General features: G+C 33.6%; 1 protein-coding gene across 4 annotated transcripts in view; it reads right to left on the reverse strand.

The window, feature by feature from the left end:
• Positions 1-19,165, reverse strand: part of ATF7IP2 (activating transcription factor 7 interacting protein 2) — a 56,447-nt gene that overhangs the window by 17,944 nt on the left and 19,338 nt on the right. Inside the window, exons 4-9 of one of the 4 annotated variants that reach the window (XM_081257436.1) lie at positions 18,220-18,354; positions 17,562-17,660; positions 14,426-14,586; positions 2,286-2,356; positions 1,137-1,198; positions 633-702 (exon numbers count right to left, since the gene is read on the reverse strand). In XM_081257436.1, the coding sequence (XP_081113562.1) occupies positions 633-702; positions 1,137-1,198; positions 2,286-2,356; positions 14,426-14,586; positions 17,562-17,660; positions 18,220-18,354 (598 nt within the window). Of the gene's footprint in view, positions 1-632; positions 703-1,132; positions 1,199-2,285; positions 2,357-11,283; positions 11,358-14,425; positions 14,587-15,748; positions 17,525-17,561; positions 17,661-18,219; positions 18,355-19,165 lie in introns of those variants that run through there. The other 3 variants (XM_081257437.1, XM_081257438.1, XM_081257439.1) reach the window with 3 other exon arrangements.

The following is a 19,165-nucleotide window of genomic DNA, read 5'->3' on the forward strand; positions in this document are numbered from 1 at the left end:
CTTCTTTTTGTTTAAATCTGAGAAAGAGGGCACTGCTGTCACTCTCCCTCTGCATTTTCATGTTATGCCCTAGCATCCTCTCACAGCCAGTATTGCTATGGTTAAGGAAAAAAGGTGTGTCTCACAGGTAGAAAAGAGATTTCTAATAGTCCCAAGCAACCCAGATGTCTTTCAGTGAGTGAATGGATAAACTATTACACATCCACACCATGGAATGCTACTCAGCAATAAAAAGGAATAGTTACTAAACAACTTGGATGACCCTTGGGGGAAATTAAGCTAAGGGAAAGAAGCCAGTATCAGAAGGATACATATTATATCACATTTATATAACATCCATGAAACAACATATAATTATAATAGTGAGGGACAGATTAGTGGTTGCCAGGGTTTAGGGGCTGGGAGCAAACTCTAAAAAAATCCTATAGAGGGGTAGCATGAGGGAACCTTGTAGTGATAGAACAGCTGTATAATTTGAGTGTGGTGGCAGTTACATAAATCTACACACGTGATAAAACTGCACAGAGCTACTAAATACACACACTAACACACACAAAAAAACTTCATAAATGGGTCAAATGTATTTTGAGTTGTTACCCTTCCCTCTTCCTTGAAAAAGACAAATCCTTTACCTGTGTTGCAGCTTGACAGGCCTTCTTTCGTTAGATCAATCACAGAATCAAGTTTCTTCTTCTCTTTAGCCTGAAAAGTTGTTAAAAAGGATTTTGCCTCAACAGAAAATGTTTTTTAAATATAAAACACATATCATTTAAAATTACCATTTAGAAGCTAGAGATTGAACATTCTATAAGTCTTACAGCTTAATTTAACTCTACTACGAAAGAGAAGCTCGTGAAATACTATATGGTTTCAGTGAATATAACTAAGCAGAGTCTAAATGAGTTAATTTGGTAATAAATATGGTTGTGAAATATGTTCATCATTAGCTGTTTGCTTTTAATGTTTAAGCTGGACTGGAACCTGGTCACACTAACTAGGAGACATTAATTTCTCAGAGAATGAATCTCCCAAAGAATGAATGACAAAGATGAGTCATCCAACATGTAGCAACACTAAAGTTCCTAGAACTAACATATTCAAATAAACAATATTCAGAGACAATATTTAGTACGTACCATAGCTTCAGTTTCAGCATCAGGTGAATTGTTAGAATTTCCTGATGTAATTTTTCCAGTATCTGAAAGAAAATTATTAAAATATGAACATCTGACAAGTTTATTAACTATTAAATATTTATGGACTTTATAATATGTGAATGCTGAAACAATAATAATGGGGATGCTAATTAACCATTATATAATCATAAAAAATGTAACTCAATCGACTTTACTTATTCCAAAGACCAATGAACCAGTCTAAAAAAAGCAAACTCTAACCTTGGTTCAAAAGATTTTTTCATTCTGTAACTTTACAGCTATATTAGTAACTCTTTTTTGAGTAGCTATCTGTTAACTACTATAGCATTTGAGGAAATAACTTGGAAATTTACACATTTTTTATTCATAGTATCTTTAGACTAGACCACCTGAGATGGCTGAGGAGGATTCTTCACAGAACCAGTAAAAGCCTGAGATAAATGCTTAATATCCCTTAACTATTTGATTTACAATGTTAACAGCCCAAATCATGGTGGCAATTAAGTAGCTATATAAGTGCAGACAAAGCTTTCTGAAATTAAGATGCAAATTAAACTCTCTAATATATAGTAAAAATGAAAAGGAAATGGGGAATTTTGAAGGAGAAATTATGAGCCAAAAAAGATAGCTACTTTAAGGGAAAGGAAATTTATTGGAAATCTAAGGTTAAAGATTTTTACATTAAGTGTAATGAGAAACTCTAAAGAGTAACAGAAGTATTATTTAATAAGTTTAAAAAAATCAAAGATACTAAAGATTAGCCAAACTAGTAGACTATAACTCGATAAAACAAAAGACAAACAAAAAATAAACCATCACTATCAGCAACAAGACCCGAGTAAATAAGTACAAATAACGGATATGAAAGGTAAGTAATTTTATAATTTACAAAGCCATTAAACACAGTAAAGAAACAAAAGGCCATAAATTGATAAACACAAGGTTAATAAGAAACCTCAATTTTATTAAGTAATCACTGATTTATTCAGGTAATATTAATCACAGATATAAACATTTTTGAGAGTAGAATTAAAACTTTTATTTTATTAAAAGATAATATTCAATTCTCTATTTTAAACAAATACTGATTTGAGGCTTACTGATTTGATAGGTCATATTTTAAGATACCTGTTGGATCTGATGTAATTGAAGTTGTCAAATTAGGACTTTCCACAGAAATCAACATGATATCATCATTACTGAAATAAATAAATAAAATAAACGTGATTATGCTGAGACGTGCAATCAATGGTTTTAATTCTTCTAATTTAACATTTCATAACTGATATGTTTTAATCTAACAATGGGGAGGATGTGGAATGAAAATGATAAAACCAAGTACCCAAGAAACCCTGTGTATAGTCAATTATTTATATGACCGAAAGTTCATGATATACAATAAACATAGACCCTTAACACTTATTAGAGGGCTTCCCTGGTGGCACAGTGGTTAAGAATCCACCTGCCAATGCAGGGGACACAGGTTCGAGCCCTGGTCTGGGAAGATTCCACATGCCATGGAGCAACTAAGCCCATGTGCCACAACTACTGAAGCCTGTGCACCTAGAGCCCGTGCTCCACAACAAGAGAAGCTACTGCAATGAGAAGCCCGTGCACTGCAATGAAGAGTAGCCCCCACTCGCCACAACTAGAGAAAGCCCGCGCACAGCAACAAAAGACCCAATGCAGCCAAAAATAAATAAATTTTAAAAAACTTAATAGAAATCCATTTACAATAAATCCAAATGTATGAACTATAAGTATTCAACATATATAAATGTACAAAATATACAAAAGCCACTCTAGCACATATACTTGCCTTCTTGAAAATGAAACAATGTATAAAAGAAACTGATTAAAACTTTGTTACTGATATAGAACTATAAAAAATAAAGATATTAAAAAATTAATTCTGCCACTACTCTACATTATATCACTATAGTAGCAATATTTACTATGCATTTACTAAACTGAGGCAATGATGATAAATGATGCTGATTATGGTTACAGAATATTCTGAGTCATGAGACTGTCTTTTGCTCCCATTTGACCCTGACTCCACTTTTTTGAATGTGACATTTAAAATCAGAATTTTTGTTAAGAAAACCTTGACACAAATTTCAGTAAGCCCATTTAATTAGCTGCATGAATTTTCTATACACAGGGTTGTACCATTTTCTTATAGATGTTTTTAATTTTTAGTCTTTGTATTTTGTCTGTGATCCATTTCAAGTTATTTTTGTGTATGGTGTAAGAGTTGAGGTTCACTTTTCCCCTCTGGTTATTCCAGCAACAGTTGTTGAAACAACTCTCTCTTCCCCATTAAATTACCTTGGCATCTTTGCTGAAAACCAGTGGACTCTATATATACTCTCTAATTTGTCCATTGATTTATATTTCTATCCTTATGCCAACACCATTCTCTTAATTACTATAGCTTTATAGTAAGTCTTGAACTCAGGTAGTGTATGTCTTCCATCGTTGTTCTCTTATAACACTGTTTTCACCTTCTAGGTCTTTTGCATTTCATACAAGTTTATGATCAGTTTGTTACTTTCTACAGAAAAGGATGCCATGATTTTGTTTAAGGGTGCATTAAATATACAAAACAATTCGGGTGAATTGACATTAACAATGAATTTTCTGATTTGTAAACATGGCATATCTCACCATATATTTATGGCATATCTCACCATATATTTATATTTTCATTAAGTTTTCACAGCAATATTTTGTACTTTTAAAAATTATTAAATAACTGTTTTTTTTTTTTTACAGCAGCTTTAGGTTTACAGCAAAATTGACTACAGTGTTTTCCCATATACCCCCTATCCCTCCCACACACAACCTCCCACAAAATCCTTTACCAGTGGGTACTGTTATTACAACTGATGAAACTATGTTAACAACATCATTACCCCCAAAGTTCATAGTTTACAGTAACATTCACTCGTGGTGTTAGGACATTCTGTGGATTCTGACAAATATATAATGACATGTGTCCACCATTACAGTATAATGTAAGAGAGTTTCACTGCCCTAAACACCCCCAGTGCTCTGCCTATTCATCCCTCCCCACCAACCTCTGGCAACATTTGATCTTTTTACTATTTCCACAGTTTTGCCTTTTCTAGAATGTCATATAGTTGAAATCATACAGTATACAGCCTTCTCAGATTGGCTTCTTTCCCTTAATAATATGCATTTAAGTTTCCTCCATGTCTTTTCATAGCTTGATAGCTCATTTCTTTTTTTAGCACTAAACAGTATTCCATTGCCTGAATGTACTGGGTTGGCCAAAACGTTTCTTCGTTTTTTTTCCATAAGATGGATCTAGTAGTGCTTAGTTGTCTTTAACTTCATTCAAAACAATTTTGTTAGATTGTATTGTGTCAGCTGCCATACCAGCATGCAAGACTAATAGCTGTATTTATTTTGTTGCTTAACTACAACTATAAGCGATTCTTTTCATTACACTATAGTCAAAATCTCTTATCAATCTCAAAATTCTTCATTTAATATTGCTATATTTCTAATGTTTTTAATATCTTTATTTGCTGCTACAGTATATCAAATATAATGTTATTAAGGAGTCTAAGACATTAAACAGAAAGACTTTAAAAATCAGAGTGAAATTTTGGCAATCTCATTGGAATTTTGGGCTGAGGAGGTAAAGGTAAAGATTTAGAAGCCACCAAGGCGGAGAGGCCCTGGTGAACACTCCAAGCTTTCAGCTGGAATCCATTAAGGGCTACATCTTAAAAGCCAGAGTAAAGTAGATATAGAAGGAGACTTACCAAAATAAAAACAGGCCTGAATTTATACCATTACCTGAGCAGATTAGGTGACCAGGCCCTACTCTACCTGCCAGAGAACAGAATAAATCTCGTCTATAGAAAGATATTATTCAGAGCCTCACCAATTCTTCAGAAACTATCAAGCACACTAACAGAATCAAATGACTAGAAACAGAGAAAAACAATAAAAACATATGTACAGATGATTGAGGTACTGGAGTTATAAAACAAGGACATTAAAAAAAACTATGATGAATAGTTTTAAGAATACTGAGGAAAGATGGAGAAAATAGTCAAAACCAGATGGAACATTCATCAGAAAAGCATAATCTATGAAAAAGAAGACTACACTGAAATTAAGAAGAGTCAATACATATAAAGGCACTATTATGAAAGTGGAAAGACTTGGAATGGGAAAAGATACTTGTCAATATATCTGATAAAAAAACTTAAGACAGGCAACTCAAAAGAAAAACATGCAAAAGTCTTAGAGAAACTTTATGAAAGAAGATATCCAAATGACTAACAAATATAAAAAAGTGCTTAATTTCATTATTAGAAGGAAACAAATTAAAACGAATATAGGCATACCTCAGAGATATTGCGGGTTTGATTCCAAACCACAACAATATTAAGCAAATATCTCAATAAAATGAATCACTTGAATTTTTTGATTTCCCAGTGCATACAAAAGTTATGTTTACTATACTATACTGTGCTGTATACTACAGTCTATTAAGTGTGCAATAGCATTGTCTAAAAAAAAATACACCTTAATTTAAAAATATTTCATTGCTAAAAAATGCTAACCGTCATCTGAGCCTTCAGTAAGTTGTAATCTTTTTGTTGATGGATGGTCTTGTGTTGATGCTGATGGCTGCTGACTGATCAGGGTGGTGGTTGCTGACGGCTGGGGTGGCTCTGGCAATTTCTTAAAATAAGACAATGAAATTTGCTGCATGAATTAACTCATCCTTTCACAAGTGATTGGTTTTCTGCAGCATGCAATGCTGTTTGATAGCATTTTACCCACAGTAAAACTTCTTTCAAAGTTTGAGTCAATCTTCTTAAACCCAACCACTGCTTTATCAACTAAGTTTATGTAATGTTCTAAATCCTCTGTTGTCACTTCAACAATCTTCACAGGATCTTCATCAAGAATAGATTCCATCTGAAGAAACCACTTTCTTTGCTCATCCGTTAAAGTTTATCATGAGATTACAGCAATTCAGTCACCTTCAGGCTCCACTTCTAGTTCTAGTTCTCTTGCTATTTCTACCACATCTGCAGTTACTTCCTCCACTGAAGTCTTGAACCTCTCAAAGTCATCCATGAAGGTTAGAGTAAACCTCTTCCACACTTCTGTTAATCTTTTGACCTCTTGCCATGAATCATGAATGTTCTTAATGTATCTAGAATGGTGAATCCTTTCCAGAAGGTTTTCAAATTACTTTGCTCAGATCCATTGAAGGAATCACTATGGCAGCAACAGCTTTACAAAGTACTTAAAATAATAAGCTTGAAAGTTGAAATTACTCGACCCATGGGCTACAGAAAGGATGTTGTGTTAGCAGGCATGAAAACAACAATAATCTCATTGTATATCTCCATCAGAGCTCTTGGGTGGCCAGGTGCATTGTCAATGAGCAGTAAATTTTTTTTAAATAAATTTATTTATTTTTGGCTGCATTGGGTCTTTGTTGCTGTGCGTGGGCTTTCTCTAGTTGTGGTGAGCGGGGGCTACTCTTCGTTGTGGTGTGTGGTCTTCTCATTTCGGTGGCGTCTTCTGTTGCGGAGCTCAGGCTCTGGGCTCTAGGCATGCGGGTTTTAGTAGTTGTGGGACACGAGCTTAGTTGCTCCGTGGCATGTGGGATCTTCCCAGACCAGGGATTGAACCCGTGTCCCCTGCACTGGCAGGCAGATTCTTAACCACTGCGCCACCAGGGAAGTCCCCTTTGAGCAGTAAATTTTGAGACGAATCTTTTTTCTGAGCAGTAGGTCTCAAACATTCAGTTGAGTAAAATATTCAGTAATTCAAGCCTGGATGTGCTGTCAGCCAGGCATTGTTGTTCTACTTATATAGCACAGGCAAAGCAGATTTAGCATAATTCTTAAGGGCCCTAAGATTTTTGGAATGGTAAATGAGTACTGGCTTCAACCTAAAAGTCACCAGCTGCACTAGCCCTCAAAAAGAGAGTCAGCCTGTTCTTTGAAGTTTGAAGCCAGGCATTGACTTCTATGCAGCTATGAAAGTCCTAGATGGTACCTTCTTGCTATGTAAGGTTGTTTCTTCTACACTGAAAATCTTGTTTAATGTAACCACTTTCATTAATTATCTTTGGTAGATCTTCTGAATAGCCTGCTGCAGCTTCTACATCAGCATTTGCTGTGTTACATTGCACTTTTATGTTATGGAGATGGCTTCTTACCTTAAACTTCATGAACCAACCTCTGCAAACTTTTTTTTTCTGCAGCTTCCTCCTCATCACTCTAAGCCTTCACAGAATTGAAGAGTTTGAGCCTTGCTCTGGACTAAGCTTTGGCTTAAGGGAATGCTGTGGCTGGTTTGACCTTAAACTCTCTCTATATCAATAATAAGGCTATTTCACTTTCTTATCATTCATGTGTTCTGGAGTAGCACTTTTAATTTCCTTCAAGAACTTTTCCTTTGCATTCACAACTTGGCTAACTATTTGGTGCAACAGGCCTAGCTTTTGGCTTATCTCAGCTTTCAACATGCCCTCCTCACTAAGCTTAATTTCTAGCTTTTGACTTGAAGTGAGAGACATGTAGGTCTTCTTTCACTTAAACATTTAGAGACCATTGTAAGGTTATTAACTGGCCTAATTTCAATATTGTTATGTCTCAGGGAGTAGGGAGGCCTGAGGAAAGGGAGACAGATGAGGTCAGTGGAGCAGTCAGAATGCACACATTTATTAAGTTGCTGTCTTATATGGGTGTGGTTTGTGGCAACCCCAAAAAAGTACAATAGTGACATCAAAGATCACTGATCACAGATCACCATGACAAATCATAATGGAAAAGTTTGAAATATTGTGAGAAAAAAAATATTGTGAGAATTGCCAAACTGACACAAAGTGAGCAAATGCTATTGGAAAAATGGTGCCAACAGAATTGACGCAGGGTTGCCATAAACCTTCAATTTGTAAAAAACCACAATATCTGTGAAGCAAAATAAAGCAAAGCACAAAGAAACAAGGCATGCCTGTATGTGATGGTATAAACATGCCAGTGTGGCTAAAGTGAAAAAGGCAGATAATACCAAGTGTTGCCAAGGATATAGAATAACAAAAACCTCATATACTCTCATTGGGAGTGTAAGTTGATACAACTTCTTTGGTAAAGTATTTAGTAGTATCTATTAAACCTGAAAATACACATACCCTATGACCTACCAATTCCACTTCCAGTCAAAAGTCCAACAGAAATTTATCTATGTACATTCACCAACAAACATGTAAAGGAATGTTCATAGCAGCACTAATCATAATTTCCCCAATCTTCAAATAAATCAGATGTCCATCAACAGTTGTGAATGGAATAAGTTGTGGTATATTCATATGATGGACATTATATAGCAATGAGAATGATCAAATTATTGTTACTAAGTAACAGCATGGATGAATCTCTCAACACATAAAGTTGGGCAAAAGAGGCAAGACACCAAAGAGTTCATTGAGTATGATTCCATTTATATAAAGGTGAAAAGTAAACAAAAACAACTTGTGGTGTTAGAGGTTAGGATTATGTTTACTGAAGTCAGTGTGGTAGGGGTGGGACATGTGACTGGCATGAGGCAGAACAGATGCCATTGGTGGTGTTTTTGATCTGGGTGATAATTACAAAATGTGTTTACTTTGTCAAAACTCACCAAACTATACATTTACTGTTTGTGCAGTTTTCAGTAGGTATTATAGGTCAATTAACTTTATTTTAAAAATTATTTGTCTATGTATGTATGTAAAGCTGCTAATGCTTATCCTGAGAAATTCATTTATACATCTACACACTAAAGATTGGAATTCCATGAGCATTTAATGATACATAACTTTCAGGAAACTGTTCCACTGACTGCTTCCAATGATGGCTCTTTTTTTAATGAACCATATCTGGGAGGAAAACTGAACACACTGATGATTTTCGTGGTCTTCTAGATGCATCTATTCTTCTACTTGTATTCTACCTTGGAGAAAAGCTTCTGTGTCTAAAATCAGTAATTAAAATTCTCCAGGTAACATTATAATGTAGTACATAGTTCAATACATGGGATCTGGAGACAAAACTGTCTAGGTCTAAATCCTGGCTCTACCATTTACTAGCTTAGTGTGTGGGGGGCATGAAACTTGGTTTCCTGATCTGTTAAAGAGGGATATGTCATAAACGTAAGATTAAATAAGTGTTAATAATGAGTAGGAAGGAGCACATGAAAAACAGTAGAAAATTTCTTATAATACTGTGGCTGGTAACTACTTTTTTCTCCTTTGTATCTCTGTAAACATTTCTTCACATGAAATTCAATGCAAGACTTATTTTTCAGACAATATTAATGTTTCATTCTATCAACACTGGTGAAGTGGTCTGTTCTTGGGTGCCTTAGACCTTGATGCTTACTTTTCCTCTTTGGAAAAGATTGCATATGAAAGCATTTTCTTTCTATTTAAGCAAGTTCCTTCTTCATCAAATATGTGTTCTGGTCCACGGGCCTTCTCTTCTATGAGCTTCTTCAGCTCAGCTGTTACTGCCTTTCCCATTTTCTTCACATTCTAAAAACAAAATGCTTAAACTTCTAAATCGAACCATGACTATAGACACAGAAAGTTAGTAGTGGCACTAATTCCTTCAACACTTGGGGTATCAGAAGAAACAATTATAAAGCCTCCTGGCTTTCTCTAGAGTTATAATAATGGAGAGAAAATGGATCCAATGAAAAGAGGAGAGTGGAAAATTTAAAAAGCTGAAACTAAGAACTAAATACATGAGTTTAACAGCTACTTGGATACAGCTAAAGAGAGAATAAACTAGAAAATTGTAGAAAATATCCAGACAAAAGCATGGAGAACAAAATAGATGGAGTGTACACAGAAGAGTATAATTGGAATACCAGAAGGGGAGAAGAGATAGAATAGTGCAGAATATCTAAAAAGATAATAGCCAAGAATTTTCCAAAGATAATGAAAGACATGAAGTCACAGATTCAAGAAAAACTATGAGCCCCAATTAGGATAAATTAATCCCCCCCCACCAGCATCATAGAATATACTGATGAAAACCAAAAATATATAGACTATCTTGAAAGCAGCTAGACAAATAGACACCATCCTCAAAGAAGGAACAAGAAGATGGATATCTAACTTTTCCACAGAAATTATAAAAGTCAGAAAACAATGTAATGACATCTTGAAAGTGCTAAAAATAACTGCCAACCTATAATTCAATACTTATGTTGAACTATCCTTTAAAAATAAAGACAAAATGAAGTTATTTCCAGACAAATAAGAACAAAGTTTATCCTGCGCAGAATTTTAAAAATAAATAATAAATGGAATTCTTCAGGCAGATGAAAAATTATCCCAGATGGAAATACAGAAAGAAATAAAGAGCAACAGAAAGGGTAAATACACTTGACCCTTGCACAATGAAGGCATTAGAAAATCCAAGTGTAACTTTTGACTCACCCCAAAACTAGTAATAGCCTACTGTTGACCAGAAGGCTTACTGGTAATATAAACAGTTGATTAACACATACTTTGTATGTTATATATATTATATACTGTGTTCTTACAATAAAGGTAGAAAAAAATATTAAGAAAATCATAAGGAAAATACAGTTACAGTAGTGTCCTCTATTTATTGATACTGTAAGTTTATGTTGTCTGTTTACAAGATGAATCGTCAGTACCTACATCAATATTGTCCTAATGATACAAATACCATAGATGTTATATGTATTACAAACATTAGACATCAAAAATGAAAAGAAAATGTGAAAAAGAAATTATTTGTTTATAGGTACTATATTTATTGAAAAAAATCCATGTATACGAGTAGACTCGAGTAGTTCAAAACCTTGTTGTTCAAGAGTCAACTGTATTTGGGCAACTCTAAATGAATGACTGTACAAAGTAATGATATTGACTGCTAGGTCAAAGGATATTCAGATCTTCAATATTTCTAGATAATGCCAAATTTTTTCTAAAGTACTATACCAATTTACTCACCCAACAAAATATTAAAACCAATTCCCTTTATTTCAAAACCTCACCAATACCTGGTATTGTCAGATTTTAAAATGTTTTACTTTTCCTTACCTGATATGAAATGGTATCTCATTGTGGTTTTAATTTGCATTTCCCTGATTACTAGTGAAGATGAGCACCTTTTCATATGTTTATTGGCCATTTGGAATTCCTCTTTTGTGAAGTAGATGTACAAGTCTTTTGCCCATTTTTCTTTTGCATTATCTGGCTTTTACTCATTGATTTGTTGAAGCTCTTTATATATATTCTAGGTACTAGTCCTCTATAGGTTATATGTGCTGCAAGTATCTTCTCCCACTCGATGGCCTGTCTTCTCACTATATAGTGCCTTTTGAGAAAAGAAGTTTCTAATTTTAATGTGGTAAAATTGATCATTTTTTTTCTTTTATGGCAAGGGTATTTGTGTCTGAAGATATCTTTCCTTATCCGAAGTTCATGAAGACATTTTATGTTACCTTCTAAAAGCTTCAAAATTTTCCTTTAGATATTTAGTTCCTTAATTCACTTGAGACTGATGTACAGGGATTGGACTCAGGGATCCAATTTCTTTTATATTCCTCACAATATGAATAGCAATATGAATTTACTAAAGTCAATCATTTCCCAAATGATCTGCCATACAATCTCCAACACAAATCACATATACATATAGGTATAGGTTTCCGGACTCTCTGTTACACAGCTCTATTGTCTAGCACTTGCCAATATCACATTATCCTAATTACTGCAGTTTCATAATGTCCTGACATCTGATGGCAAATTCCTTCCATTCTGTTTCTCTACTTAAAGGGTATTTTGGCCTCTTAACCCATTGCATTTATGTATACATTTTCGAATGAAATCAGCTTGTCAAGTTCCATAAAATTACACACTGGGAAACTGACTGAAACTGTCCTCTATAAATTAATTTGAACAAAAGTAAAAACATTTTTAATACTGTATTGTCCAAACCATAAACATAGTATGTTTCTCCAATGAATTCTTCTTCAATATCTCTAAGTTTTATAATTTTCTTCAGAGTTATTACATGCCTCGTTAATTGTATTTCTAGGTACTTGGTACATTTAATACTATTATATGTTTAAAATTTTTTCATTTCCTAATTTTTTATATCTTATAGGAATACAATTGATTTCTTATATGTTTGAGTTTAGCAATCTTGCTAAACTCTTATTAATCCTAATAATTTATCTGTAAATTCCTTTGGATTTCCTACATATATACCCCCAATCATCTAGGAATAGTAATAATATTTATTGTTTCTTCTTTTGAATCTTTTATATTTTTCTTTTGTTTTTCTGCATTTTTGCATTAGCTAAGATATCCAGTATAACCTTAAAGTGGTAACAGCAGGCATCCTTCTATTTTTATCTCAAAGGGAATATTTCCAATATTTCACTATCAGATTTGTTTTAGGGTTTTTATAGATACTCTTTATCAAATTAAGGTACGTACCTCCTATCCCAAGTTTGCCAAGAATTTCTTTTTAATCATAAACATGTATTATATAAAATCCTACATCTATTTTGAGCTGATGATGACTCTTCTCCTGGCACATTATGTAAGTTGACTTGCTATTGTTAAACCAATGTTGCAGCATTCCTGGAACAAACTCAACTTTATAATTATAGACTGTTGAATTTGGTTTACTAGTTTCTGTTTAGGATATCTGCATCTATTTTGTGGGTAAAAGTAAACTGTAATTTCCATTTCTGTAAAATTTTTAAATGGATTTTATTATCAAAGTATCAGAGTTATACCAAATTTTAGCATCTAGTCTCATAAAATGAAGAATATTCCCTCTTTTTTATTCTTTGGGATAGTTTAAAACTGGTATTGTTTCTTTCTTAAATGTTTTATAAAATTCACCACTGAACCTACTCATCAGGGTCAAGTTACACAACTGTTACACCTATTCTCACACTCACCATGGGCTGACAGTGCTGCCTGAAACAGTTTCATAAATTGCACATTCTTCCTTCATTATAGAGCATGAGGTGAATTGTTCATATCATGGGTATAAGCCACTGATAAAGTTAACATATCAGTCTATAAAATGTTACTTTAATGGCGTCTTCACTTTTTCACTTCCATCAACAGCATTTTTCTTTTTTGTCACTTTATGAGTTTCAGCACAGGCATCAATAAGTGGTAACAGCAAACACTCACTGAAATGTGACTCTTTCCTTTGTCAACTAGATAAATGCCTTCTTCACAGCAGCTTCCTGGCTCAAAACTAAAATGCTGGCCTCAATATCATGGAATATTAGGGTTTCTTCTGAAGAGCCAGAACTGCATGTGAATTCCCAAATACCAAGAATCTCCTGTAAATGGTGTAGATCTGTAATGCTTCTCTTTCGTTTTATAGCATCCTTGAGTATGCATAGTTATTTGGGGAAAAGAGTGGTGTCCTTCAAACAATGGCCATCATTTAATTCACTTATTTTTGGTTATAAATTTTCCTCTTTTTAAAAGCTGATGTATAATTTAACATATAAAAGCAAAACCATAGGACATTTTAAGGAGTGAAATGTTAAGAATAAATAAATAATATTATAAAGCTCCAAAACTGTTGAGAATCACCAGTCAAGAGAATTCATTAAAATGTCCCCATCCCCCTATCCTTGAACATCAATTCCAGGCCAGGATCACCAATCAAGCATCTTTGTTAAACTAAACTACTTCTTCCCTATCAGCCCCAAACCTTCTATTAGACTAGACTGGAGATTAGGTGTCTCAGCTGCTTTGTGATCAATCAGACAAATAAGTTAACCTATTCACTATAGTTTGAAGTTATCATGATACTACTTTCAACATGCAGGGAACTAATTTTAGACACTTTTCTCCTAATCTTACTCCTCTGTGTAATTCTTTAAAACCACTGTTTCATAGGGCCTTGATTCTTCCATGTGTAGAAGTGGAAACTACTGGAGTGATCCAGTTGATCACTCCAGTTGCCATATCAAAGATGGAAAGCATCACAATGAAAAACCTGATCACCTAACCAATTCAAAATTTTATTTAGTACAGTTAAAACAACAATAAAAGCTTCTGAGAACCAACTTCTTCATAATGGACAAAAATAGCATTCATATAAATATGACGCTTTAAGCTATTTTATGCTTAATTGAGTATATGTGTTTACAAACATATTTAGATAAGTAAGTTTATGCATTTTTATAGAAATGCCTACCTTTCAGAAACAGCCTCATTATGTTCCCGTGACAAATTAATCTTTTCACTTGCTTTTTCTGAAGGGTTAGAAGGTTCAGAGTTCACAGAAGTTTTTCTTTCCTGTGGACTATTAACTGACTCTGGATTCTTATCCAAATTCATAGTCTCTGAATTTGCAACCTGTTAGTTGGGTAAGGAAAAAGCAGTTGAGGGGAGGGTTACCAATTGTGCTCTTCCAACAAAATTGATGATAGGTTAAAATTCCACTTGAAAAGTGTTCTCAAAATATTCTTGCATACACATGGTAAAACATATATTAAATTATATGTATATCAATGGCTGATGACCATGATTGCAGTTACTCTGCCAAAATGAATTTTAAAAAATACTTCAAAAGAAATAAAAATAATGACAGCACAAATCAACTTCCTAGCTTGAACGGAAAGAAGGAGAAACAAATACCTAAGTACTTAGACAACATTTTATTCCTATTATACTAAATTTTAGGAATAAACATTAGACTTCAACAAGGAAACTTTTACTTTTGTTATACTTCTAGTAAGAGTGAAGACCAGAAATAAATCAATTTTCCAACTTGCTCTTCTAGTTGATGAATTTTGGATAGGCTAAGAATTTCCCAAATCAAATCCTGGTTCCTTTTTGCTAAATAGTTTCTCCTTCAATTTATCTCTTCTCTCTCACATTTTACTGTAAGAAGCAAGAAACCAAGCCAAGCCTTCAACACTTTGGTCAAAAATCTCATCAGCCTAATAAACATGCAAGTTTATCACTTACAAATTCTGCTTTCCATATCACTGTAGGTCACATTTCAGCTAAGCTTCCTGCTACTATGTAACAAGAACCCCATCCCCTCCCCAATTTCCAATAACGTGTTCCTCTTTTGAGTCCTCACCAACAGTGCTTTTAAATATCCGTATTTCTACCAACAGTTTATGAAGATTTAGGTATTCTCTTAGACTATACAGGGTTTCTCTACGATGTTCCTCATTTCCTCCTGAGCCCTCACTTGCAGACTTTATCATCTATATTTCTATAATACTAAGAGTCTGTTCAAGGCAATCCAGGCTTTTGAAAAATCATGCTCCTTAATATTCTTCCAGCCTCTACCATTCCAAATCCACTTCCACATTTTTAGGTATCTGTTACAACAGCATGCCATACTTCCTGTTACCACATTCTATATTAGTTTCCCGAGGCTGCGATAACAAATTACCACAAACTGGGTGGTTTAAAACAACAGAAATTTATTCCGTCACACTTCTGAAGGCCAGAAGTTTGAAATCAGTTTCATTAAGATCAAGTTGTTAGTAGGGCTGCATACCTTCTGGAGGCTTCAGGGGAAAAATCTGTTTCCTTTTTTCCAGCTTCTAGAAGCTGCCAGCATTCCTTGGCTTGTAGCCCTTGCCTCCATCTTCAGTGCAATCATCCAACCTCTGCTTTCATTGTCCCATTTCCATCTTGTCTTTAACCTTCTTGACTCCTTTTTATAAGGACCCTTGTGATTATATATTGAGCCCACCAGGATAATCTTCCCATCTATAAGCTTCTTTTAGCACATTAAGTAACATACTCACAGGTTCCGGGGATTAGGTCGTGGACATCTTTTGGGGGCCATGATTCACCACTATCAACCATCTTGACACAATTAGCACAGAAGCGACATTTATAGAATATTATACCCAATATTCTTTTCAAGTGTACATGAAACATTCACCAAGGGAAAGCATATCTTGGGCTATAAAATAAGTGTCAATAACTCTCAATGTTGCAATTTTACACAGTATGTTCTCTGACCAAAATGAAATTAGATATCAATAAAAATAAGATACCTAGAAATGTGTGGAAATTAAACATATCCTTCTAAATAACCCATGAGTCAAAGAACAATACCATAAGGGAAACTGGAAATTATTTTGAACTGATGGAAAACAAAAATACAATATAATACAGATTATATTATACTCTCTACACTGAGAAGTACATAATATAAGCATTAAGAAGATGCTTAGAAGATGCGTAGAAAGAGCAGTGCTTAGAAGAAAATTTATAGCTTTAAATGTTTTCTAGTAGAAAAGGTTAAAAATTAATGCTCTTTGTCTCTTAAGAAGCTGGAAAAAGAACAAATTATATCCAAAGTAAGACTGATCAAGAAAAAAAGAAAACATAGATTATACTAGTATCAGAAACGAAATAGAGTATATCACTACAGATCTACAAAGGTTAAAAGGACAAGGGAATTTTATCAATAACTTTATGCCAACAAAATCATCAACTTAGATAAAATGGACAAATTCCTTGCTCAGATAACTTACAAAACTGATACACAAAATGAAATAGGAAAATCTGAATTGCTTTATACCTATAAAAGAATTATATTTTCAGGAAAAAGTCTTCCTACAAAGAAAGGTTCTTGCCCAGATAGTTTTCAGAGGTGGATTCTATCAAACATTTAAGGAAGTAATAAAAATCCTACACAAACTTTCAGAAAACAGGGAAGGAAATGCTTCCCAATTGATTTATTGAGGCTAGCACAAATATGATACTAAAGGAAATAAAGACACAAGAAAACATTCAGTGAATGTATACTTATGATTATTTCAAATTTTATATAAAAAATATAAACAGATACTAAACTCTACTTAATGATACCCATGCTGAAATATTTTGGAGGTGTACACTGCAAAGTGTATTTTGATACAAAATACGTTAGTACTTATGAATGTACCAAATATAAAGATGGCTTAGGGGATGAGTAGACTGGCAGATACATGACAAAAATAAATATATTAAAATAGTAAAGGTAGAAGTTAGACGTTGATTATACAAGCGTTCACTGTAAAATTCAGCTTTTCTATGTTTGAAATTTTTCATCATGATAAAATGGTGGGGAGGAAGGCAGTACAGGCAATCACAAATCACCTCGCTACTCACTTTATGAAATAAATACAGGTGGCATTTACTTTTGGCTATCTGAGGGTATCTTCTCCAGAGATAGAGTCAGAGGAACATTCTAAGTATAAATTTATTGTCTTTTAAACCTATGTCTTTGTTGGAAGTATATTCTGCTCTTACAATCCAACTACTTATAATGTGGGGCAAGTAAGTTATTAAAACTCCTATACGTTTTTACCAACCTTACAAGCTGTATTGCTGGATACCACGTTTGGTTCCACACAATTCCTTTGAGATAACATTACCGTTTTAACACGTCTTTCAAGTTTTGTTACTTTTGTCTAGAAGAGAAAAACAAATAAGTACAAAACCAGAGTACCAAATAATATATCATATAGAGATGGAGAGAAAACTATTTGCCAGTGTAATTTTGTGAGACTTAGGCATCCACCAAATAAATGAGAAATTCTTATGTAAGCCAAACATTTAAATCAGGTTTGATCTAGTATAAGATGTTCAAGAATAGAAGATTAAAAAAATCAAACTTCTAATTGGTTCACAATAAAATTAATGTTGGTAGAAACACCAATTAGCAAGTAACCCTAGAAGAGTAAAACAAAACAAAAAAACTAAAGAAAGTTTGAAACAGGTTATACAAGCTCTAATATAGAATATATTTTGAACTGACACAGAATGGCTGATAGTTCTACAAGTATTTCTCAAGGGCCAATACAGCTGAGATATAATAACTTATATTATCAATGGTATAGCACATCAGGGTTGCAGCCAGGGATCAGATTTGGGTCCACCTTTACTGTTTTCCTTTCCTAACATGTAAAATATCATTAAATTCTACTTTTTAAAAGGACTCAAATGAAATAAATGAAATTAGAAACTTACGAAGAGTTCATCAGCTATTGCTTCATGTTTACTCCTGCACTGTGTCTTCCCAATGCGTTCAGTCAATTCTTTCAGTTTGTTATCAAATGGTTTGTAATTTATACTACAGATCTCCTGTCGAATCAAATGTCTGACCTAGAATTTTAAAATAAAAACCAAAACACTCCACGTTTCAAATTTAAAAGCAATTTTATTTTCTACTTCTTAAAAACAGCTTTGCTCTTTTCTGGATTTACTGTAACTAATAAAAGGTACTTTATTTATATATTTATATTACTATGTCAATAAGGTTTATAAAAGTTAAATAGCAAATTCAGCAGAACACATCTAATATTTAAATATATGGGTAAGTTAGAAATTAAATTTATTCTCCTAGTGCTAATTTTAGTTTCCTACAGTTTTGGTTGAATTCCATAACACAAATTAAAAGAATAGTAAAAGTCTATATATATCCCATTTATACTTTTTAATGACCGTAGCTGAAACCTAGTATTCTATAAAAAGGGACTCCACTTATCTGAAAACCAGAGCCCAGTGAAAATGGCTGGTTGATCTGTAGTAGACAGAAAGGAAATTATGAAAATTTGAGCCTTGACCCCACCATTAACAAGGTATATGACCTTCGGGAAGTCACAACATCTCTGAGCTTCATTTGCCTGGTCCACAAATGGGTAGATGTCATACAATGTTGAACAAGTGATGCTCATAGGATTTTCATAAGAACATAAAAAGATAACATGCATAAGAGCTCCATAAAATGGAAAACACTGAATTGAAATGAAAGAAATAAATATGCAAGATAATCTCCTTTACTTAGTTTTTTTTTTGCAGGGGGAGGGGATGACTTATCGTTAAAATTGAAAAAAGCAATTATGTGACTAATGCTATCTGGCATAATGCATGCTATTCTATCAGATTATAGTAGTTAGCACATGAAACATTAATG

This window comes from Mesoplodon bidens (genome assembly GCF_964165515.1).
Source record: "Mesoplodon bidens genome assembly, chromosome: 15".
Taxonomy (NCBI): Eukaryota; Metazoa; Chordata; class Mammalia; order Artiodactyla; family Ziphiidae; genus Mesoplodon; species Mesoplodon bidens.